This window comes from Suillus fuscotomentosus, assembly GCF_016647785.1.
Source record: "Suillus fuscotomentosus strain FC203 chromosome Unknown F5891scaffold_67, whole genome shotgun sequence".
In the NCBI taxonomy this organism is placed as follows: domain Eukaryota; kingdom Fungi; phylum Basidiomycota; class Agaricomycetes; order Boletales; family Suillaceae; genus Suillus; species Suillus fuscotomentosus.
The window spans coordinates 10,343-33,966 of NW_024539579.1; the positions used below are offsets into that span (position 1 = coordinate 10,343).

The 23,624-nt window shown below is 49.3% G+C and overlaps 7 protein-coding genes across 7 annotated transcripts; 6 read left to right on the forward strand and 1 right to left on the reverse strand.

Annotated features, from left to right (window-relative positions):
* Window positions 1-322: 322 nt before the first annotated feature.
* On the forward strand, window positions 323-631 carry F5891DRAFT_916755 (uncharacterized protein; the record flags this gene model as incomplete). The annotated part of the gene is made up of 1 exon (XM_041373722.1): window positions 323-631. A coding segment is annotated over one exon (309 nt), but the record flags the coding sequence as incomplete, so codon positions are not given.
* A 974-nt stretch (window positions 632-1,605) lies between these two features.
* On the forward strand, window positions 1,606-4,756 carry F5891DRAFT_670030 (uncharacterized protein). The gene is made up of 6 exons (XM_041372723.1): window positions 1,606-1,924; window positions 1,974-2,198; window positions 2,258-2,841; window positions 2,895-3,134; window positions 3,188-3,820; window positions 3,870-4,756. Exons 1-6 carry the CDS (start codon window positions 1,788-1,790, stop codon window positions 4,475-4,477), a joined length of 2,427 nt encoding a protein of 808 aa, XP_041220904.1. The 5' UTR covers window positions 1,606-1,787; the 3' UTR covers window positions 4,478-4,756.
* A 1,817-nt stretch (window positions 4,757-6,573) lies between these two features.
* F5891DRAFT_984273 (uncharacterized protein) lies at window positions 6,574-9,342 on the forward strand (the record flags this gene model as incomplete). Its single annotated transcript, XM_041377415.1, has 6 exons — window positions 6,574-6,716; window positions 6,772-6,990; window positions 7,049-7,680; window positions 7,734-7,988; window positions 8,042-8,674; window positions 8,723-9,342. The coding sequence occupies 6 exons, from the start codon at window positions 6,574-6,576 to the stop codon at window positions 9,340-9,342; spliced, it is 2,502 nt and encodes an 833-aa protein (XP_041220905.1).
* Window positions 9,343-10,464: 1,122 nt separating this feature from the next.
* F5891DRAFT_1175662 (uncharacterized protein) lies at window positions 10,465-11,763 on the forward strand (the record flags this gene model as incomplete). The annotated part of the gene is made up of 2 exons (XM_041365728.1): window positions 10,465-11,082; window positions 11,136-11,763. The coding sequence occupies exons 1-2, from the start codon at window positions 10,748-10,750 to the stop codon at window positions 11,761-11,763; spliced, it is 963 nt and encodes a 320-aa protein (XP_041220906.1). The 5' UTR covers window positions 10,465-10,747.
* A 4,257-nt stretch (window positions 11,764-16,020) lies between these two features.
* F5891DRAFT_1058950 (uncharacterized protein) lies at window positions 16,021-19,450 on the forward strand. The gene is made up of 8 exons (XM_041362808.1): window positions 16,021-16,406; window positions 16,467-17,265; window positions 17,289-17,435; window positions 17,487-17,739; window positions 17,837-18,424; window positions 18,456-18,720; window positions 18,761-18,953; window positions 18,994-19,450. Exons 1-8 carry the CDS (start codon window positions 16,243-16,245, stop codon window positions 19,297-19,299), a joined length of 2,715 nt encoding a protein of 904 aa, XP_041220907.1. The 5' UTR covers window positions 16,021-16,242; the 3' UTR covers window positions 19,300-19,450.
* A 309-nt stretch (window positions 19,451-19,759) lies between these two features.
* On the forward strand, window positions 19,760-20,955 carry F5891DRAFT_1175665 (chaperonin 10-like protein; the record flags this gene model as incomplete). The annotated part of the gene is made up of 3 exons (XM_041365729.1): window positions 19,760-20,045; window positions 20,095-20,589; window positions 20,649-20,955. Exons 1-3 carry the CDS (start codon window positions 19,807-19,809, stop codon window positions 20,953-20,955), a joined length of 1,041 nt encoding a protein of 346 aa, XP_041220908.1. The 5' UTR covers window positions 19,760-19,806.
* A 662-nt stretch (window positions 20,956-21,617) lies between these two features.
* On the reverse strand, window positions 21,618-23,343 carry F5891DRAFT_1165922 (histidine phosphatase superfamily; the record flags this gene model as incomplete). The annotated part of the gene is made up of 8 exons (XM_041365408.1): window positions 21,618-21,820; window positions 21,843-21,918; window positions 21,972-22,141; window positions 22,194-22,358; window positions 22,411-22,558; window positions 22,667-22,795; window positions 22,851-23,171; window positions 23,230-23,343. The coding sequence occupies 8 exons, from the start codon at window positions 23,341-23,343 to the stop codon at window positions 21,618-21,620; spliced, it is 1,326 nt and encodes a 441-aa protein (XP_041220909.1).
* Window positions 23,344-23,624: the final 281 nt, after the last annotated feature.

Genomic DNA, 23,624 nt, shown 5'->3' on the forward strand with positions numbered 1-23,624 from the left:
GGGCACTACCGCTGTCACCGCACTCACACACTTCATGTCATTACAGGATGATGTCCAGACCGACCAAGACCGCGAAGATTTCGCAAACAACTTACTTTTCAAACTAGGGTTCTTATATGGTAGCATCACGGAGGACGGACAATTCAAGAAACCCTTTCAGTCGGAACTCCTTGTTCAAGTCCTCGTACAGCACAGGTGTGCTACCTGGGGCGCCATTGAGAGCCACAGGAAGGTCACGCATGCGAAGGGCGCTCTTAGCCTCGCCACTGCGGCGGCATGTACATTTACCCCCTCATCATATCGTGACTGACGTATTTATCAGATGGAACGCGCCCTCAAGATTATCGGCCGTGACAAGACGCTCATCAGTGAACTGGAGGTCAACAGTAAAGGCAATGCTGTCAAAGTCCCCCACAGTATGAACAAAGCCTCAGGCAAGATCAGCAACTCTCGAAAGGCCTTTTCCGACACCAACTTTGGTGCGGCAACCAGGGGCTATATGAAGTCCATCAATCGCCTCGACGAGTCGATCCTCCAGGACATCTGGGGCCGCACGAAGGAGATCGCTGCGAGGAGGCGTGGTGCGCCCCCCACTGTGGAAGAAGATTCTGAGGATGAGCGCGCACTCATCTTTGATACCTGGTACTGTCCTTTTCTGTCACTTTCTAGTGTCCCAACTGACGGATTTCGGTGCTACTTTCTGTTTTATAGAGTTGTACTGCCCCTTCCTCTCGTCATTCATCATCGCTGTTCCCTGCTTGTTTGTTCACTGTTGCCCGCCGCGCGCATGTTAAATGTCTCGTTTTCGCTACTTACCAGTACTTTCATATTGCTTTCTCTCCTTTTTGTCTCGCTTAATATACAAATGCAATGATATACGGTTATTTTTGTCTTGAACAAGTGCACAATAAGTGAAATAAGTGAAATAAGTTGCTACAATTTACACTACTTGCACGACTTGCACTGCTTGTATTGTAGGAATAATTGAAAATAATTGCTCAAAAAGCGAAAATAAAGGTAGAAAAGTAAAATTCAAGAGGAGGCATCTACTTATCCAACTTATATGCCTTGTGGCAAGTGGATGGCAAGTGGGTGTCGCCATTTTTGCGAGTGACTTTTCCGCTCCTTTTTGGGATTTTGACCGGCGGCAAGTCTCGAAAAAGGAAGTTAAGAAATGTGGGAATTTACTGATGAATGTGCAATTTCACAGGTAGTTGTTATTTACTGGGTGGTCTGTGAGTATCTGTACAGAGATCCACGAAGTAAGGAGCTACTGTGACAAACTGGCTAGTAGGGACCGAGCTGTAGAGCTTGTGCGCTGTACAGCTCTGTACAGCTCTGTACAGATCATTCTGGTTTGCAGATGTAGCATAATAAGCCCGGATCGATATCATAAATAATTCGAGCGACGAGTTGCATCTTACAGAGCACCATCTGTATGGTAAAGTACCATGAAAAATATAAACTGATGGGCCTGGTGCGATGCTATCGACCTTGTTTGTGATGGATTGATGCACTGAGTATAGATGGATCCGATTTAGTAGTACTAACACCGTGACTACGGATTCATGACAGGGTCACGTGAACGTGTTGATGGGAACGCGTCTTCGACCAACCGCCACATCAATCCACATCTGAGATTTAATGATTGATGGTCCACAACATTTGCGCCACACTGGTCGACCAGATATAAGGAAGGCAGCTGTTTCTGTTGTCTTCTTGACTCTTCCTCTTCACCAATTCCGCTCGTAACACTCAATCAGCGTAATCGCTGAACACCTAGTATCATGTCCCCTGCCGGCGAAACTGAGTCTACTCCTCCACGCACCAATGCACCAGCTTATGGTGCTAGCAAAATAGAATCAACCCCAAACAGCCGTGGGGCTTCTGTTGTCAGCGAGAACATCGGGGTGCTCGGTGTCAAGTGCGCACATTTCCTGTCTTTATTGAGTAGAACCTGACTTTCCATCAAGAGTCAAGAAGGTCGGCCCATGGATTCAACGGGATATAGAGCAGGTCAAGGAGTGCAAGGCAGATGCCATGCTGCAAGCCCTCCTTCAGCGCGCTTCTTCTGCTCCCGAGACCGAACAGCCCGAGCTTCTGCAAAAGTGTCTCAAGGCGGTTCTGCCTGTTTGCAATGGGCAGGCTTCTACTGCCCTCGTAAAGTCTTCTGACATCGAGACAGCCCTCAACGAATAGTGAGTGATTTTCTCTAAGTTCGTTGATCAAACGTTCTGATGCTCAAAATAATCGCAAGCGTATGTCCAGGAGTGGAGAACAACTTCTACGGCCCTTTTATAAGAGCCACTAACATCGCCCTCGCTTGTCTTGAAGAGATCAAGATTGATGGGATGCGTGCTCCTGTCCCTGCCGTGGACATGATCTGCCAGCAGAACGATATGCCCATGCACCAGATGCACCAGACCAGGAAATCGATTCGGAAGCCCGACCTCGTGATTCTTCCTTTGAATAGCGCATGCGCTCCCTTCCAGGATGAGACGGGCAACAAGAAGGGCAAACAGAGCAACAAACAGAAGGGCGCACAAAAAAACGACGAGAAGGATGACGAACGGCGCAAGAAGAAGCGCAAGGCTCATATGGACACGAATGCAACAGCTAAGCCGAAAAAACTCCCATGGAAAGATGTTCTAGCCTGCATCGAGTTCAAGAGAAAGACAGCTGGGAGGACGAAAGGGATTAAGTCACCATCCCCTACGTATACAGTGACAGACCATGTCCCTACCAAACCAGAGTATCTGCCGGTGGATCATCTTAAGGCTGAAGTACCTGCGTCAGGCCCTTCGCATACCCCAGCAACACAACCTGCGTCTGACACTGCACGTAAGTAATTTCATTTTCGATTTCAAGATCAAACTAAATCGGCCCAGCAGCAGTTCAATCTTCCGGCCTTACTACTGCACAACATTCCAAGGGCAGGTCTAGCTCCAAGCGCAAGGCCGCAGACACGTTGGAAGAATCCGCTGCGAAAAGATCCAAGGGGAACCACGACGACAAAGACGCTGACGCTGACGCAGACGCGGATCCAGATGTGACCGTTCAGACGGGTCTGTACGCCGCCGAGATGTTCGCGGCGAATCTTGGAGTCAATTATTTGCTGAATATTATCGTCGTCGGTGAGTTCGTTCGTCTATCGAGATTCGTCGCGCTCTTACCACAGCTTTTCCAGACGATGTAATGTGGATCTGGTATTATGATCGGCAAGGGATCATTCAATGCTCAGGTATCAACTTCATTCAAGATCTCCCGCGATTCCTGGTGCTGTTGTATGCTTTACAACGCTTCGACCTTCACGATTGGGGCCGAAACAAAAACTTCCTCCCAATTGAAGTTGAGGGGAAACTATGCCACGAAGTCAAAATCAAGGACGAAAAACTTGGAGAGGTAGATCTGCTGCTTCACACCAGCCACGACGAGAGAGTGACGCACTACGGATTGCAAGGACGGGCCACCAACGTGGTCCCTGTCACTAGCGAAGCGCTCACGAAGAAATACGGCAAGTTCAAGGATGGGATGGTGGCCAAGCTCTATTGGGGAGAGGCGAGTCGCACTAGCGAGCCAGAGATCCTGAAAAAGGTTGAGGAGATCGCCAAGAGGCACGCAACTGTCCAAGGCCACGTTCCTGAGCTGCTTTGGCACCACACGTTCACGAATTCCACGTCCGCAATTCGAGAAGCGCTTGACGTTCCGGAACCCACTACGGGCAGTCGCGTGCTCTACATTCTTGTGTTCCGCAAGCTCTTCCCCATCACCCAGCTTCACGGCAAAGAGCTTTTTGACGTCTGGCGGCAGTGTATTTCATGTACGTGTTTCATTGCGTTTACATGTCTCTTTGTTGACGTAACATGCAGGCCATCTTACTCTGTGGAAGGAAGGGGTTCACCATCGAGATGTCAGTCCTGGAAATCTGATGTGGTACTGGAAAGACGACAAGCGGATAGGCGTTCTAAACGACTACGATCTATCCTCTTTGGCGGATGACTCGGGTCCTCGGGGCAATGAGCGCACGGGCACGGTGCCGTTCATGGCGCTCGATCTTCTCACCGAAGAGGGTCAACGAGGTGAAGTCAAACATCTATATCGTCATGATCTGGAGTCGTTCATGTGGTGCATCGCCTGGATTTCCTTGCGTTACAAGAATGGAGCCCTTCTACCACGGGGATTGCGCCCCTTGGATGACTGGGCGACTTTAGGCGCTACAACATGTGGCAGGGACAAGTTATATTTCCAGGGCCGTATGAAGAAACTTGCTGCACCCTCCCACATAGATTCGTCCCTATGGGCATTCCTTGTGGATTGTGTCGGTATGCTTAACAGGCACCACTTCAATCGATGGGAAGCAGACACGCCGACGAACTGCGAAGAATCAGATTCAGATATCGATGCTTTTCTACAGTCATTCGAAAATACCAAGGGTTGGGCTGCGCTCAGCAAACTTCTATCAAAATCTTCACAGTGATTTTCTTTATCCATTACACTACCTACGGTTTGGGTTTGCTAGCTCTGATACTTGCATCGATTGCCCGTGTTTGATCCATTTCCAGTAGATAAACCAATTGAATAGATGGTGGCTCGCCATTACACAGAATGAAACGAACAGAAATTGTGTCATGTTTAGTAGATGACGGCTGATTTCCAACTGCAGCGCGCTATTATTACCAGGTCCGAGCAAATACAGGAATATACACTTCACCCTTACAGGTCGCGATAGTCGCGAAGAACAGCAGACAGACCCACTTGCCACTTGACTCACTCAGTGCAAGTCGTGGAGTCCCACAGTTTGTGCCTTGATCAAACCACCAAGGATTTTTGTTCACGGCGTCCTCAGTCAATGATTCATGTTTCAGCAGGTCATCTCCTTCAACCCCGAGGTTTCTACCCGTGGTATGTTTGCGAAGACACCTGTCTAACAGGGTTCCTGAATCATCCCTACATCAAGCAGCAACGCGCTTGTGAGCCGGACATATCAGAAAAGGTTTCCGAGATCGCGAAACAAAAGATCACCAAAGGCCCTGTTCCTCGTTGGGTTCTAGACACAACCAAGGGTAGTCGCCTGCTCTGCATCCTTAATTCCGCAAGTTTCGACCCATTATGGCGCTCCATGGTGAAGACCTTTTCAACGTATGTGCAGAGTCGATCCATTTCATGTGTGTAGCTCATCGCGTCTATGTGATTCGCTGTTTAAAGGTCACGTTGCAGATCACCATGATCTCTTGAATGCAGCGGTCAGTCGTCGAGAAGATATCATCCTTGGCAACATACTGTATTACAGATTCAAAGGGTGGGCATTTTTTGCAACTACGATCTGCCGACTGCGGCGAGCCTTCACTTAAGCTTCAAGTTGAGTGCAACGAGCGCACGGGCACGGTGCTATTCACGGCGCGCTTGAGATAAGAAAGTGGGCAAAAGGCTGAGTGTCGCATCTGCAAAAAGAAATGCTAATCTTTGAATGCTGGCGTCTCATCACCTCGAATCTCTGCCCGTACCTGTTGCAACCCTCGCAAGTTGTTTCGCTTCGCATATACTTTGCACCGACTCTTGGGCGGTGGATCACCGTGACCTGGCTTCCATGGACTGAACATTCAATGCTGTTTCGACGGCTGTAATGCCGCTAAGCCATCCCTCGACATGGTTTAGTCGTGTATTGAATGGTCAGCGCGCCTTCGTGCATTTCTGCTCACATTAAGAGACACAGACCAACTTGGCTACTTCGAGGGTACAGAATTGGAGGGCGCAAAAGCACCCGATGGATCACTCTACCTCAAGGTCGCCAGATCAACGTCAACTTTGAACTGAGTGTATGAGCGAGGATACGAGACGCTGAGACAAGAAGGTTTTCCTATGAGGGATCAGATGTACTGATTATCCGACATCACCTGGGAAACACGGGAATGTTTATCAAGAGCAACATGCAACACAGGAATCTAAAAGGGGGTAACCATTGTGTGTAGGAGGACAACAGAATACTAGGAGAGAACTGCGGCTGGGTCGTCCATCTGTCTTCTTTTTGTGGACCATGGCGCGAGCGTCGGACTCTGTTCTACTCTGAGAACACGAATCTCAGAATCAAGATTCTTAGAAGAACTTCTCAGGGACTCGGAGCGAGTATCATTAATTGGGCACCGAGAACGAAATGTATGATGATTGATGTAGTAGAAAGTGGAGTGCATTTCACCGTGGAAAGGTTGAACTAGCTGGCGCACTGTTATGATCTTATTCCCGACGAATTGACAGAGTGAATAAGGCTAGTAGAGTAGTTGAACTATACTCACCAGTACGGAGTCCGGATTTGACTTTCAAAAATCAAATTCTATTCAAATAAGTTAGGATCACGTGCGCGTGTTGATGGGAACGCGTTGTCGGAGTCGAATTGTAGGCCACATCAATCCATATCTGACGCATCAGAATCATCAATGGTCCACAACATTTGCGCCACACTGGTCGACCAGATATAAGGCAGGCAGTCTTTTATGTTGTCTTCTTAATTTTTCCTCCTCACCAACTCTGCTCATAACACTCAATCAGCGTAATCATTGACACTGAACGTCTAGTGACATGTCCCCTGCCGGCGAGACTGGCACTTTGTCTACCCCTCCACGCGCCAATGCATCAGCTCCAGGTGCTGGTAAAATAGAATCCACCCCAAACAGCCGCGGGGCCTCCGTCATCAGCGAGAACATCGGCGTGCTTGGTGTCAAGTGCGTACATTTCCTGTCTTCATCGAGTAGAGCCTGACATTCCATCGAGGGTTAGGAAGGTCGGCCCATGGATTCAACGGGATATAGAGCAGGTCAAGGAGTGCAAGGCAGATGCCATGCTGCAAGCCCTCCTTCAGCGCGCTTCTTCTGCTCCCAAGACTAAACAGCCCGAGCTTCTGCAAAAGTGTCTCAAGGCTGTTCTGCCTGTTTGCAATGGACAGACTTCTACTGCCCTCGTAAAGTCTTCTGACATCCAGACAGCCCTCAACGAATAGTGAGTGATTTTTCTAAGTGCGCTGATTGGACGTTTTCAAACTCATAACCATCGCAAGCGTATGTCCAGGGGTAGAGAACCACTTCTATAGCCCTTTTATAAGAGCCACTAACATTGCCCTCGCTTGTCTCGAAGAGATCGAGGTTGATGGGATGCGTGCTCCTGTCCCTGCCGTGGACATGATCTGCCAGCAGAACGATATGCCCATGCACCAGATGCACCAGACCAAGAAATCAATTCGGAAGCCCGACGTCGTGATTCTTCCATTGAATAGCGCATGCGCTCCCTTCCAGGATGAGAAGGGCAGCAAGAAGGGTAAACAGACTGGTAAACAGAAGAGTAAACAGAAGGACAGGCAGAAGAACGACGAAAAGGACGACGAGAAAAACAACGAGAAGGACGACGGAAAGCACAACGAGAATGATGACGGGCAGCGCCAGACGAGGCGCAAGGCTCATATGGACATGAATGCAACGGCAAAGCCGCAAAATCTCCCATGGAAAGATGTTCTAGCTTGCATCGAGTTCAAGAGAAAGACGAAAGGGATTAAGGCGCCCCCCTCTTCGTATACATTGACAGACTATGCCCCTACCAAGCCAGAATATCTGCCGGTCGATCATCTTAGAACTGCAAACCCAGCTCCAGCCGCTCCTCAGACCCCAGCAACACAAACTGCAATCGACACTGCATGTAAGTGATGATATTTGCGATTCTAGGATCGAACTAAATTGGCCAAGTCGCAGCTCAATCTTCTGGCCTTACTGCCGCCCAGCCTTCGCGGGGCGGGTCCAGCTCCAAACGCAAGGCCACAGACACTTTGGAATCTGCTGCGAAAAAATCCAAGGGGAACCACGACGACAAAGACGCTGACGCGGACGCTGCCGTGGACGCGGATGCGGACGCGGATCTAGATGTGACCGTTCAGACGGGTCTGTACGCCGCCGAAATGTTCGCAGCGAATCTTGCAGCCAACTATCTGCTGAATATTATTGTCGTCGGTGAGTTCGTTCGTCTGTTGAGATTGGCTGCGCTCTTATTAAAGCTTTTTCAGATGATGTCGCGTGGATCTGGTATTATGATCGACAAGGGATCATTCAATGTTCAGGCATCAACTTCATTCAAGATCTCCCGCGATTTATGGTGCTGTTGTATGCTTTACAACGCTTCGACCTTCACGATTGGGGCCGAAACAAAGACTTCCTCCCAATTGAAGTTGAGGGGAAACTATGCCACGAATTCAGAATCAATGATGAAAAACTTGGAGAGGTGGATCTGCTGCTTCACACCAGCCACGACGAAAGAGTGACGCACTACGGACTGCAAGGGCGGGCGACCAATGTGGTCCCTGTCACCAGCGAAGCGCTCACGAAGAAATACGGCAAGTTCGAGGATGGGATGGTGGCCAAGATCTTTTGGGGAGAGGCGAGTCGCACTAGCGAGCCGGAGATTCTGAAAAAGGTTGAGGAGATCGCCAAGAGGCACGCAACTGTCCAAGGCCACGTTCCTGAGCTGCTTTGGCACCACACGTTCACGAATCCCACGTCCGCAATTCGAGAAGCGCTTGACGTTCCGGAACCTACTACGGGCAGTCGCGTGCTCTACATTCTTGTGTTCCGCAAGCTCTTCCCCATTACTCAGCTTCACGGCAAAGAGCTTTTTGACGTATGGCGTCAATGCATTCTATGTGCGTGTTTCATTGAATTTACGTGGCTTTCATTGACATGGCGTGCAGGCCACGTTACCCTTTGGAAGGAAGGGGTCTATCATCGAGATGTCAGCCCTGGAAATCTGATGTGGTACTGGAGGGGCGACAAGCGGATAGGCGTTTTGAACGACTACGATCTATCCTCATTGGCGGATGACCCAGGTCCTAGGGGCAACGAACGCACAGGCACGGTGCCGTTCATGGCACTCGATCTTCTCACCAAAGAGGGTCAACGAGGTGAAGTCAAACACCTATATCGTCATGATCTGGAGTCGTTCATGTGGTGCTTCGCCTGGATCTCTTTGCGTTACAAGAATGGAGCTCCACTACCACGGAGATTGCGCCCCTTGGATGAATGGGCGACTTTAGACGCCGTGGCATGTGGCGAGAAGAAGTACGTTTTTCAGGGTCATATGACAGCTTCCGCACCCTCCGGATCGGGCATAGACGGAGTCACATGGGATTTCCTGGTGGACTCTTTTTTGGTGCTTAAAAAAGATGCCGACGAGCGATACTATCTTCGCCTTAAACGGTCGTCGAGCTCAGGAGAAGGCCAGCAGCCCAATGCTCATGACCCAGAACCCGATGCTTTTCTATCTAGATTTACGAGTTTAGAGGGTTGGACCAAGCTCAGCAAGCTTGAGTGATTTTTTTTTACTTGTACATACCCAATATTCGGTTCTCTGCGTATCGATACTCGTAACTTTCAGTTGTAGATTCACAATACAAGTGGTCGACTGTTCATTTCCCATAGAGTCGTGGGTGAATGCTGGGAGGGAGTCAATATCTCGAATTCAACAAGTACTATGTATCTTCCATCCAAATCCTGGCTCTGAGTTGCAACTTGTGATGGAGTGCGACGTATAGACGGTGTTTCGACTAAGTTGTGCCACATCTGTCTTCTTTCTGTGAACCATGGCATGAACTTTGGAATGCCTCCTGCAGTGAGGGGCTCGGAGTGACTCGGAGTGTCATGATTGATTGAGTACAGAACGCTAGTGCAGAACAGAATTTACGTGGTAGACAGCTGAGTCCCCTCACTATGAAAAACATGAACCATCTGACGCACTGCTATTTATCTTACTTCTAATTGACAAGGTGCTAGAGTATAGAATCTAGATGAATCTTACTAGTACTACTGACTACAACAGTTGACTGAATCAAATAAGTCTGGATGCTCCTTTCTCTTGTGTTTCAACAATGGGAAGCACAAGAGAAAGGAGCATCCAGACTCCTAAGGATCTTAATTTCCGAGTCGGCTCACCTGATTGGGGTCCTGAGACTCTGTGACACGACGATAAACGGTACAAACCACACTGAACGAGCCATCAAAAACCGCTGGATGTCAAAAATAAATCAAAGCCTACAACTAGGTAGAATGATAGGAAGAAACCGCACCAAAAACTTTGAAAAGATAATTACCGCTACATGGTCAGAAGTGATAACAACTAACGGTCCCATACCCAAAAACTGGGCCATCGCCCTCGAGGTTTTAGTGGGTATCACACTACCCAGGCCCTCTTTGAACGAGGCAACCAGGTAGTAATAGAGTCCCACACACCCCACGAAAGTGGGAGTGCGTAAGTGCATTTTCCTCTCGGACCGGAGTTCAATGAACCCCGCTATAGCGCGTACTTGTAGAACTACATTTTGTCAGTTGCACAAATACACATCGCTTGTGCAAGAAAAAAAAAGAATCAAATAAGTCAGGGTCACGTGCGCGTGTTGTTAGGAACGCGTCGTCGGAGTCGAACTGTAGGTCATTGATCAGCCCACATGACACGCCAGATTGACGGATAGTTCACCACATTTGCACCACACTGGTCGACCAGATATAAGGCAAGCCTCGATTCATGGTGCTTTTGTATACTCTACAACGATTCGATCTTCACAATTGGGGCCGAGACAAAGGATTCCTCCCAGTTCACGTTCAGGGGAAGCGATACCACACATTTAAAATCAAGGATGAAAAACTTGGAGAGGTGGATCTGCTGCTTCACACCAGTCACGACGAAAGAGTGACGCACTACGGATTGCAAGGACGGGCCACCAATGTGGTTCCTGTCACCAGCGAAACGCTCACGAAGAAATACGGTAACTTTCAGGATGGGATGGTCAAGATTTTTTTTGGGAGAGGCGAATCGCACCAGCGAGCCGGACATCTTGTACAAGGTTAAAGAGATCGCTGAGGCGCACGATACCGTCAAAGACCATGTTCCCCAGCTGCTCTGGCACCACAAGTTCATGAATCCCACGTCCGCCGTTCAAGAAGCGCTCGGCGTTCCTGAACCCACTACGGGAGGTTGCGTGCTCTATATTCTTGTATCCCGCAAGCTCCTCCCCATCACGAAGCTTCAGGGAAAAGAGCTTTTTGATGTCTGGCGTCAGTGTATCTCATGTACGTGTTTCATTAAATTTACGTGTCTCCTTGTCGACATAGCATGCAGGCCACCTTACTCTTTGGAAGGAAGGGGTCCCACCATCGAGATGTCAGCCCTGGAAATCTGATGTGGTACTGGAAAGACAGCAAACGGATAGGCATTCTAAACGACTACGATCTATCCTCATTGGCGGATGACCCAGGTCCTCGGGGCAACGAACGCACAGGCACGGTGCCGTTCATGGCACTCGATCTTCTCACCAAAGAGGGTCAACTAGGTGAAGTCAAACACCTATATCGTCATGATCTGGAGTCGTTCATGTGGTGCTTCGCCTGGATTTCCTTGCATTACGAGAATGGAGTCCTTCTACCACGGAGATTGCGCCCATTGGACGAGTGGGCAACCTTGAGTGCTGTGGCATGCGGCAAGAAAAAATTATTCTTTCTCAATAATATGACGGCTTCCGCACCCTCCGAATCGGACATAGACGGAGTCACATGGGATTTCCTCGTGGACTCTTTTTTGGTGCTTAAAAGAGATGCCGACGAGCTATACTATCTTCGCCTTAAACGGTCGTCGAGCTCAGGAGAAGGCCAGCAGCCCAACGCCCAGGACCCAGATCTCGATGCCGTTCTATCTAAATTTACAGGTTCAGAGGGTTGGGCTAAGCTCAGCACACTTGAGTGATTTTCTTTACTTCTTGCCCTATACGCGGTTTCCAGTTGTATATCTACAATAAAAGCAGCCGGCCGTTCGCTTACCATAGAGAGTCGTGCGTAAAAGCTGGGAAGGACTAAATGCCTCGAACCGGCGCGTTGCATATTGTCATCCATTCATTTGTGAACTCCAGGATCGTGCTGAAGTCCCTCTTTTGGCTCACAACGGCTTCGATCATCTATACTAGGCAATCCCATTGCGCATCATTCTGCACGAGCGGTACTTGCGCAAGGGGTATCGTGTATGGGCTCTGCCTGCACGACCAATGGTTCGTGTGCGGGTAGCTTTGCGATGAGCACCCTTTCTATTACCATACCTTCTCGAAGACCATTCTGACAGCGTGGTAGTTGTAACAGTCCTGGATGGACGTATTGCAAGTTTCTTCCTTGGATGAGAGCGAGATGAAATCCTGACTTTGAGTTGCAATAGTGGTGTGCAATATATTGACGTATATTATGGTGGAGCTTACCAGCTGCGTCAAAGAGAGATACGTGTATTTCGTGTCACTTAGCTTGGTGAATCGACGCTCACGTGTGGGCCGTAGTACAATGCTTAAGGGCCCGGGCAGTACGAGACGGCGGCGGCAGGGTGAAAATTGGCGAGAGGCCTGGCAGACTTCTACCACGGAGATTGCGCCCATTGGACGAGTGGGCAACCTATATTGTTCTATAACGTTAGCTACACCTATCTAGGCACGCTTCTAGCTGTTTCACGACTAAACCGAGATTTCAGAATCCCGAAGGCGCTAGATGTTGAGTGTGGCGTCGCGTCTGACCACTGGCATAATGCTGGATGTCGGCACTTTCATTCTGAGACACTTACCTCACCAAATCAAGATTGGGACAATCATTTCTCAATCTCGCTTCGGCGGTCCAGCGCCGGGTAACGGTATTATATCCGGCATAAACGATACGTTAACCAAGGCCTTCACTCATCCTCTACTACCATGACCTTGGTCTCAAATATTCTCTTTTTAGGACCGTTCATCAAGACGAGTCGTGTCGACAGCTACTTTGCAGGTTCGTGGAGAACGAGTCTAATGATGGTGATGTGTCAATCTGACTTTGGCTGCGGTTTTGCAGTCGCCTCCGCTGTTGGGTTGATGTATGATTGGGGTGAGCACGACTAAGCATGAAAGGCACTGATATCCTCATGGCGTTTTCCAGCACTTACATTCGGTCAAGAGGTAGGTCGATGATATTACTGAAGCAGCCATCTGACTAAGAATGCTGTCATAGGTGGAATTGATCTGGGTGAGCATCAATAACACGACGAGAAAACGCAACTAATCATTCGTGGCAGAATAGACCTTGGTCCCTCATGACGGCATCGTATATAAGTGTATGTGGTTTGTGTTATCAATGTGGCGGGCAAGTTGTGTTGACTTGAAAGGATCTTAGGTGCGCTATGTTGGACTAATATATTCCGTGTATGTTGGGAAGGTTAAGCAATCGGTGTTGTGCTAATCTGTCATCTGTCATGATCAGCATCAGAGTATTGCGTATGTCTCTTTGCACATACTGTTTTCATTTCTTCTGACCGGCAACATACAGTGTTTAGTCCAGCGACAGCTGCAGTGAGTATTCTGTTTCTATGCCTGCATTCTTGATCAATCATCTGCACTCCCATGTAGGGGTGAGTGAGCTTCTTGACCGAATTCTTAGTTCAACATAACGATTGCCATAGCTGTGAGTTTTTATTCGGGCGTACGATCCCCCATAACGTTACTGAATTTATCAGGCCCTGGTGGGTACCTCGCACTAGATTGGATGTGTGTCATCACAAATGCTATACTGGGCAGTAAGCAGCGCTGTTGCAATACTTCCGTGGTATTGAATTGACTGAAACATTACACAAGTCATCATGATTGCTCGTTTACATGCCATGTATCAGCGATCCAGAAAAGTGCTGGCATTTCTTGTTGTCATCTTCCTGATTGTCAACGTCGCCAACGGGGTGCTCACGGGAATAATAATGAAGAATGTTTCAGGGGGTAAGCTTGATTGCGGGTGAAATACAGGTGTACCAGGCTCATCGACAAATACCAGATGTAGTCGTTCTCTCAGGCATGTATCAGTGCAACGTTAGCTTTGTAGGAGACAGCGTACTCCTGTATTCCACGACTTGGGTACTGGTCACTGTATGGGAAGTTATCACACTGTGTTTCGCAGTCTGGATCGCTACGATACACTTCCGTGAATTACGGCGCTCATCGGCAGGGGGTTTTATCGGGGACTGTTTCACGGTGTTGATTAAAACTCATGTGCTTTACTTTGCGGGGTGAGTTCATGATGTGAATGTGATTCTTTTGACTGCTGAAGTTTTGCCGATACTAGCTTTATTCCCATTTCTTGCTTCAACCTTGCTTATCTGTCCCCGAAAACCCCAGTGGTATGTCAATCTTTCACTGAACTCTGCATGTGTGCACGGTTCACCATCCTATAGGAACTATATTCCACGAAATGTCACATTTATATTGGTTTTCTTCAAATTTGCTCACTGGCGGGGAAGTTTGTGCTGGGACCACGCCTGATCCTTGGTGTTCGAGAGTATCACGCTAGGCTTGTGACCGACTCAGATGTAGCAACTGGCATGACTTCAATGGTTTTCGAGGAGCGCGTGTATGACGGGAAATGCTCGCCATGATTAACACTTGTTGGGACTGTGCAGAGAACGAGTGATCTTTTTTTGGTATCCATGTGTTACTGTATCTGGTATTCTAAGTGCTCGAGCTGAATTTATCGTTTATCAAGTTTACAACGCGCTCTGTGACTTCGCAGTTAAGGAAGGCGAAGAGATTCGTGAATAGAGTAGTCGTCGACGGCGATCGTCATGCCCTTAGTATGAGATACATGAAACCAATTCTTTTTTACTAAGTCGATACGGTCGATAAGTCCATGTCAATAATAGATGTTGATGCTACAATGACAATGATTAATTATAGGTACAAACCGAAATAATCTTCAATACATACCTGGCGCACCTCGTTTTCGACAAACTCTCATGTCGGTATGTGGTACATTGCTAACACAGCTATGTCGCTTCTCAAAACACGATCCTTGGCCATGTCGCCGAGGGCTTTTTAATTCGCCATCCGCCTGACCTCCATCCGTGACATCCGGTATCATGTCGGAGTCGCTCCCCTGGGCTCGCAGTACAGTAAGTGCATGGATCCTTCAGGCTCGGAAATTATACTGCGCATTATTCTCGGACGAGTGGCACTTGTGCAATGATGCCATATATACGTTCTGCATGTGGCCAACAGTTCGTGTGGGCAGCTTTGCGACGAGCATCCTTCCTGTAATCGTACCTTCTCGAAGACCATTGATCGCTTTATGTTCGTATCGCTACTCTGGCATGGGGTTCAGATTGAGTTTGACGCCTGATGGGGTAGGACCCGGATGGTGCGTGATGATGTGGTAGATGTGGCAGTGGCGATCAGAGGTGTCACGAGTGTCTTTTTTAGGTGAAAGTATGATTGTGGAATGAAATCCTGGCTTTGTCCTTGCAGTGAGAGAAGGTGTTGTGTACTAGTAGACGGTGTTTGTTGTACTATGAGTCTACTAGTGTGCGAGGGATGTTATGACGGACCAGAGGGCATTCCTTGCTTAGCATAGACTATTCAACAAAAGAAGACCGTCCGCGCGTGTTCAGCCGTCACAAGAAACACGTCCCGCTTTGGACACATGTAGTGTCCTATGGAAGCTACGTTCTACTTACCAACGACTTCCAATGGTCTCGTAACGACCGGTACTGCCCATTTGGAGGGCAAGTGCCACGCTTTGTCGCCGCCGCGGATAGCATTGACCCCGTTGTTTACGTCGCAGTGCTTCGAGAACGTGGTGATGACCAGCCTTCCTTGCTGTAAACATGCAGGGTGACTCTTCCTTAACAAAGCAAAAAAGGCTGTTTGTTCAACTTTGAGCGTGCACGAGTTTCGCATCACAAGAACAAGTAAATGCCCAGCTGAAAGTCAAACAATGAGTTGTGGTAATTGGTTCCAGTGGTCGGACCGTCAGCCAGCAACGGTTGTCATATACTGTTCCATTAATGTGAATACGACCAGATTTCGAGCTTTTGTCTACGTCGCGACGGTTTGCCAGTTGGACAAGCAAAGTCATTGTACTATGGTTTCTTTTTTTTTGGGAATGGATAGTGTACAAAGAAGAGTAAACAAGTGTGATTTGAGGAGCACGCTTTGGTCGCGTTTTATGTTTAATGCCGCCACGGAACGCTCTTGAAACAACATCCTCATCATCCTCGTTTTTAACGTGCTAACTGATAAAAGTTGCAGATTTTTACCTGCACCGAAACTCATTTTAATTACTAGGTTGGCACTAATCGCAACACGCCAACTGAGTTACGCTTAACCGCACTGTGGAAACGTGTTTGGAGCGTGCTCTTAATCAAGGTTAACACGCCTCGAAGCAGCCTCGCACGGGCTTACATATGTCATTCGCGGGCACACCTCTCGGTCAAGGCAGACGTCTAGATCACCACACATTCCTCAACAAGACAAATCTTGCTAAAGTTCACAATAATCCATCTGCTAGACCCGTCAATCCTCCCCCAAGTCCACCGCGTTCAATAACAACAACCTCGTACGCGTACGGGTGAGCACTATCATATCACATCTTACAACAGTACCCTCATCATATATTCACATATACCAGAGCCCCAACAGCAGGGTCCAAATCACCGAATAAACCCACATCATCTGCATCCACGGCTGACGCAGCAGACGACGAGACAGCTCTCGTCCGCTACGCCCGCCTAAAGCGCGAGCGGTCACTTCAGCAGTCCCAACCAACGCTCGCTCCCGAGACGTGGAGCGTAAAGGACACTTCTGTTAACATTGCAAGCGCATTCAATCAAGCCGCATCTACATTACTCGAGATGCATTCCAGCAATCCCAATAACGCATGGGCCTCTGGATCCCAAACAAACCTCAACGTACCTCGAAGCACATCTGTCGACTATGAGAAAGAGACCCACTCTACCAGCAGTCGCCGACTAGCAGCACCTTCGAATCGTCTTTCACAGCGCAATATGCGCAAGACTCTCTCAAAGCAGGACTCCAATATGACCCATGTGTCCGACTCCGAAGGCGAAGACAATCAAGAGTCCCAAGAACGTGACCGCAGTGCTCGCGGGAAGAGCCCTTTTGAGCAGGTCGTCGACGTTTCTAAGCGCGCCCTGACGTCCGCAACTTCCTTTTACATGCGTCCCCGCTCAACCGAGCCAGCGGATATCTCAGCTGCCAATACAACAACAAATGGCAGAGACTCCAGTTATGACTACGCATCAGAGGAGCAAGAGTATCAAGAGACAATGCGGCAAAAGCTAGCTCGTGAGCAACAAGAGCAGTCCGCTTCCAAGAGGCCCGCACTCAGCCACAAGCGGAACCGAATGTCCGCTGATAACAAGGCGTATCAGCCCTCACAATCTGATATGGAAGGGGACTCTGACGATGTTTCCGACGACGGGCGGAAAAGAAAGAGAAATTTAAGAAAAAGGATTTAGGTGGAGGTCCTCTGACGACGCTGCCAGTGGCAGGCTACGACAAGCGACGGAAGAAGAAGAGGGGCAGCAAGACTAATGTTGAGGGTGAAGAAGACGACAGTAGTAGCGGAAGTGAGCAGGTAAGGGTGAAGATATCTGATTTCGGCTTTTTTGCTCATTATCGTTCATAGCGCTCTTCGGCTCAGCATGGGTCAGCCACCCGCTCTGTGCCTCCGCCTTCAAGGTCCTCGATACCTCGCGGATCTGTCCCTCCCCATTCCGATGATCCAACTGACCTCGAAGTGGGGCTTGACTCCATTCCTGAGATGGATGAGCCTCCAGTTGTGGACGGCTTCTCCAACACATCTGACATCCCATCACGATCATTCTCGGTCGGAGGTCTCTTAGGCCTGGCTGTGAACCGTATTGTACGGCTCCTTCTGGGTATCCTTCGCTTGGGCCATACGCATTATCACCCTCCTGGCCCTCATTCTTGGCCGCATGTTTGGGTCGATATTCGACATCATCTTCATGCGTCCAGCCTCCTTTTTCTCACGTATCAAGGCGGGACCATTCATCACCCTTGCCAGATATCTTTTCGTCGCTGCTGCTCTCTATGCCACTTGGCATCAGTTCTACGACCCCATCCTTCAAATGCTACCCATTCGCTCACCGCAGCGCCAATATTACGCACCCGACACGCCGATCACGAACCTTGATGAACTTAGTGCTAGGCTTCAAAATATCGAAGTTGCTCTGTCTGGTCTTTCCCTTGACCAACAACGCGCTCGTGCGCAGCAAGATCTCGAGGCTCGTGCACATGGAGACGTCGTCAACCGAATCTTTGCTCTCGAGGCCCGCATTCGTGACGAGGCCAAGCGTATTTCCGACACTGAAGTTCATCTCGAAACATCTTCGAGTCAAGGTCTCGTTGACCTTAGACGGGAAGTTGAAGCCCTGCATTCTCAGCTAAGTGCTGTGGAACATGCGCCCAGGGAGACTGCGATTACGATGCCATCTCCTGTCAACGACGAAGAAGCGCGGGCTAAGTTGAGAATTCTGGAGGAGCGGCTTGGAGGCATCGAGGGTGGCGTAAAGGACACCCTGGAGCAAGCCAAAAACGCTGCACGTGCTCCAGTCCAGCGAACCCGCTGGCCCAGCTTGGTGGTCCAAACTGGCATCCACTGTTGGCACCGGTGCTGGTCTTACCATCAAGTCCACGGATGGCTCTGATGTCACTTCGCTCATCTCCCAGCTCGTCGACAACGCCGTTGCGCGGTATGGGACTCAGGATATCATCTCTCGTCCTGATTTCGCGCTCCATTCGGGTGGTGCACGTCCAATTCCTCATCTTACGAGTGGTACGCTTGAGTTGCGACCAAGCACACTGCGAGGGCAGATACTGGGTCTTATTACCGGGCATGGGTATGAAGTTGGCCGATCACCAATAACCGCTTTGCATCAGGATTTGCATAGCGGGAACTGCTGGCCCGATGGCCGGGCCTTACGGTCAATTGGGCGTGATGCTGGCATTCCCTACCATCATCTCTGATATCACCATTGACCACGTTGCCAAGGAAGTCGCGTTCGATCTTAGCACGGCTCCAAAAGACATGGAGGTATGGGGCCAAGTAGAGGGCAAGGATAATCTAGAAAAAGTTGCAGCATGGCGCAGCAGAACAAGCTGCGCGACGAGAGGCTGCAAATGAGGCTGGTGAGGCTGTCTCTGAAGCGGATCTTGAGGACGACCATCCGGCTACGCTCCCCAGTGACGTCTCGTTCATCCGCCTTGCATCGTTCACGTATGATATTTACGCGCCTTCAAACATCCAAACCTTCCCTGTGCGCCAGGAAGTCCGCGATCTCTCTCTGGATTTCGGTATCGTGGCGCTTGTGATGAAAAATAACTGGGGCAAAGACGGGTATACGTGTTTGTACCGCTTCCGCGTACACGGTGAACGCCCTGGAGGTGGCTCATTACCGTTCCCTACTGAAAACTCATGACAGTGATGACTTAGAAGTGAGCGATTGTGGTGTACATATGATATAATCGGTCTTTTATTTTTTTTGGAGTCGTTACTTGTGCTATGGTTACTATTTTATCTCTTTTATTTGTCGTATGGTCTACGTTGAAATCAAAGCATTTCCCCGAGTATCTGGTTTCTCGGTGTCAGTGAACACAAATCATCTCCCGATAAACCGGGTATATGCTCTTGATTTTTGGTGCACGTGACCTTGACGCGCCCTTTCACGCGTCATGGAAGTTCATGCTTCTTCCGATTCCCCAAATGATGGTGAATACAACAGCCTCGGAGTCTAAGACTTGTACTTGTGCTCAAAAATTAGTTAAAAAACCGACGTCTACGTTTGAAGTCGGCCTGGCTCAAGCTGCTCAGCTTGATTCAGAATACCATGAGTTAGAGTCATGAGTCAGCACCCCTGATTAGCAGGCTTAATATCTCCTCTCTCTTTCATCCCGCCTATCACTTCTTCACAACTTGAACATACACAATGACATGCATGACAGATAACGGTTTCGATATCACTGTCTTCAAAGGTTCCCCCAGCGGGAAGATCGTTGCGTCAACAACCCACAAAGACAGTCTCAAGCCTGACGAGGTCCTCCTAAAAATCACTCACGCCGGCCTTTGTGGCACAGATCTACACTACAAGACATCTGGTATCGTTCTCAGCCATGAGGGTGTCGGCATCGTGCAGCAGATTGGCCCCGAGGTCACCAACTTCAAAATGTATGCACCTTCAAAATTCCAGAGAGTCAAAAATTAACAGCATATGCAGAGGCGATCGCGCTGGCTGGGGATACTTGCATAACTCCTGTGGGCACTGTGACGAGTGCCTCAGTGGAAATGAAATATTCTGCTCAGAACGTGCAATGTACGGGGAAGCCGACAAAGACCAAGGCGGGTTCGCCTCGCACGCTATCTGGAAAGCTGGCTTCCTCTTCCATATCCCCGATGAAATCTCTTCTTCCGAAGCAGCTCCACTTATGTGTGCCGGCGCGACCGTTTTCAACGCTATGCACCTCTATGGTATGATACCTACCGATCGGGTAGGTATCATCGGCGTCGGCGGCCTCGGTCATCTCGCCATCCAGTTCGCTGCGAAAATGGGCTGCCAAGTCGTGGTATTCTCCGGAACAAAGGGTAAAGAGAATGAGGCGAAGAAACTCGGCGCAAGTGAGTTCTACGAGACGAAGGACATGCAGGCGCTCGAGATAGGGGCACCCCTCAAGCACCTCTTCGTCACAACATCCCAGCAGCCTGACTGGAATTGGTATGTGCCTTCTGTGATTTTGTGACTGCATTCTTTGATAAGTGTCGTATCATTTGCAGCTACCTCAATACTCTCGCACCACATGCCAAGATATACCCGCTCACTGTGTCCGCTGACGCCCTCAGTCTGCCGTATATGCAGCTCGTCGTTAATGGCATCACGCTCCAGGGCAGTATCTGCCCCTCGCGTGGAACGCATATCAAGATGCTACGGTTTGCAGCACTTCACCACATCAAACCCATCATCGAGGAGTTCCCATTGACTGAGGCTGGCATAGAGGAAGCGATACAGAAGCTTGAAAACGGAGAAGTGAGGTACCGTGCGGTTTTGGTCGCTCAGAATGACATCGCTGGTAAGTCAAAGTGACGGCTTCGATTCGAAAGTGTACATTGTGTGTCATGGTGTGTATGAGTATTCAAAACTTCAAAGCTTCACCTATCATATGTCCTGAAAATAATTTCCTTCCGTAACCGATGACATGCATCCTGCAAAATACTACTTGACATGAGCGTTCGGATAGGACTACACCATAATAGCAAGGTCTGGCGGCGACACAGGGAATCGCGGAGGTTACGGGTTACGCTAAACGATGTCCAGGTTTTGTACATGTTGAGCGGCGAATCAGCAGAAGTCCCAGAACAGCCGTCGTTGGATTCCCTGAGATCCGATGGTTCACCTTGGTTTTATTTCATCAGCAAGCCGATTCACAATGTCATAGCAAAGATCCGAGAAAATGCGTGAAATTTCAAAGCTATGGAAATCCAGTCTGATAATAAATTATACAGCAGTCATATTGCAAACGAGAAGAAACAATGTGGTAAGAGTCCATGAAGCAATGCCATGTGGTCCAAGTACCAATCAAACAAGAAACCCACCCCGCTGAAGAACGTAGTGCAGATATTTTTCAACCCCTCCGACTCCTGCTAACCGACGTTTACAAGGGAAGGCGCTGCTTCTCATTCATAGAAACGGACTGAGCGACGACGTTCTGTCATGAACAAGAGGAAATGAAAGTTTGTCGGTACGATTCAGAAAGGCACGATGCCAGAACCGACGTTGAAAACGGTTCCATAATTGGGATGCTGGCTCTGAGGTAGGTGCGACTGACTCACCTCGTCGTCAGCAAGGCGGATGCGAGTGCTCTGAGCCTTGGCACGGGCGCTCTTGACGAATTTGGAGAGAATAAACATGCCGAGGAGTAACACAACAGCGAGAATGGCAAAGACAGGTGCTGGAGGTCGCGTTCTGGGAACCAATGTGGAACAGGTCATCCTGAAGACCTGAGGTGCAAGCAGCGGCCCATTGTTTCTGGCTGGTAATAGCGTAGTTCTGGAACAGTGGTATTAAGAAGAGCAAATTCAAAAACTAGCGTGTGTGCTTGCCCTGATCTTGTAGATGAATTCCGTTGCAGAAATGTCAGCCTTGTGGCCGAAAGCGTGATAGGTCTCGAAGTCGCCGTTGGTACCATTCTTGAACTTGATCCTGACGAAGTCACGGTCTTCAGGGGGAGGTCCGCGGCGGAGCTCGAAGGCAAGAGCAGAAGCGTAGTTCGCTGTAGTCTTTGCGTTAATCGGCTGGATGCATTAAAGTGAGGTCATACGCACGGATAGCGGCAAGCTCAGGGTTCTCGTTGGTCATCTCAAGCATGTGGAACAGGGAGATAAAAGGCTGGTAGGAGGTCTCAACGAGGAGGAACTGCAGAGGGTCGCCGTTGAATGCAATCCGTTGGAGGGATTCCAAGACCGTGTGGAGGACTGTGCGGCCAGCCACTGAACAACAAGATTAATAGTGGACAGCGTACATGAATCGAAATCGGCTCACAGTTACCAATACCACCAACATCCTTGTCCGAGAAGATGGCATTTTCGTGGTAGTCAGCCAAACCACGAGCCTGCTCAACCAAGGTGGGGGGGAGACGATGAGCATATGTCTTGTTGTGAGAGAGCTCAGTTGAGACGTAGTCGTAAATCTAGAAAAAGTTCAACCCAACATTAGCAATCCAGGTTACATGGCGACACACATTCCACTAAATGGAGGTAATCAGCATATGTATCAACAAATGAATGGTGTAACCCACAGCATTCTCGAGAGTAGCAGAGCGGCCGAAAACGTAGTCCCTGACAGCACCGAAGAAAGGATCAGCAGCCCGTGCGGTCGCCTTGAACTCGGGAGACGAGTAAACATTGGAGATATGTTGCTCGAAAGCCTGCAGGTCAAGGTGAGATTGCGGTTCTCCAGGTTTGAACTTTTGTATTGCTTACAGGACAGTCGGTCCATGGCTCAAGGGACCTGTCGTTGAAGGGCTCGACAGTCTCGATGGGAACGTACTGGTAACCACCAAGGGGGGCAATGACGGTGGTCCCATTGGCAAGAACAATCTTGTTGGCAGGGTTGGGAGGGAAAAGACCCTGGAGGAGGGCAATAGCAGAGTCAAAGATTACGGTACCCTCACCGCCAGCCTTGACATGGACGTGGACCTCATGGGTGTCCACCAGGTCGGTTTTCAACCTCTCGATGTATGAAGGAGAAGACGAGGACATGTAGGTCGAGCGAAGGAAGGTTCCGAGCTGGTGAGACTCGGCCTGTGGTGAGGCTGCATTAGCTAGGGAAGTTACAGGCCGCGTAGTATCAGGGACTTACAGCACCAAGGGCAGTGCTTTCGGTGTAGGAGCTCTCGTAGGTCTTAGGGTCTTGGTAGTACTCTGTGCGGTCACCATTACGGGCGATGACAAGAACACCAAGAACGTCAGTCATGTTGGTATTGAAAGTAGCTAGGTGGTGAGAGTTGAAGAGCTAGAGAGGAGCGTTGTTCTGTTGAGACAGTTGGAATCCTCGTCCTTAAATCATGGTAGAAGCCAGTCGCTGCGCTTGTATGCCTTGCACTTGTGTGAGCGACGAGTCTAGATCACATTAGGTGAGCAAGGAGAAGGCCTGGAAAACGCAAGGAGGAAACAGCACGGAGCCAATACATAGAAGCTCGCGGAGAGTATGGCCATTCTGTAAATTGAAAAGTACATGCGTACACTTGCTTCCTG

What these genes read in the sequence shown, in the direction of transcription:
- F5891DRAFT_670030 (XM_041372723.1), top strand. Translation starts at nt 1,788, where the DNA reads ATGTCCCCTGCCGGCGAAACTGAGTCTACTCCTCCACGCACCAATGCA. An exon ending in GAGACAGCCCTCAACGAATA is followed by an intron (nt 2,199 to 2,257) that starts GTGAGTGATTTT and finishes AATAATCGCAAG; the next exon opens with CGTATGTCCAGGAGTGGAGA. An exon ending in ACCTGCGTCTGACACTGCAC is followed by an intron (nt 2,842 to 2,894) that starts GTAAGTAATTTC and finishes GCCCAGCAGCAG; the next exon opens with TTCAATCTTCCGGCCTTACT.
- F5891DRAFT_1058950 (XM_041362808.1), top strand. Translation starts at nt 16,243, where the DNA reads ATGTCATTCGCGGGCACACCTCTCGGTCAAGGCAGACGTCTAGATCAC. An exon ending in ACAACCTCGTACGCGTACGG is followed by an intron (nt 16,407 to 16,466) that starts GTGAGCACTATC and finishes CACATATACCAG; the next exon opens with AGCCCCAACAGCAGGGTCCA. An exon ending in GTAGTAGCGGAAGTGAGCAG is followed by an intron (nt 17,436 to 17,486) that starts GTAAGGGTGAAG and finishes TATCGTTCATAG; the next exon opens with CGCTCTTCGGCTCAGCATGG.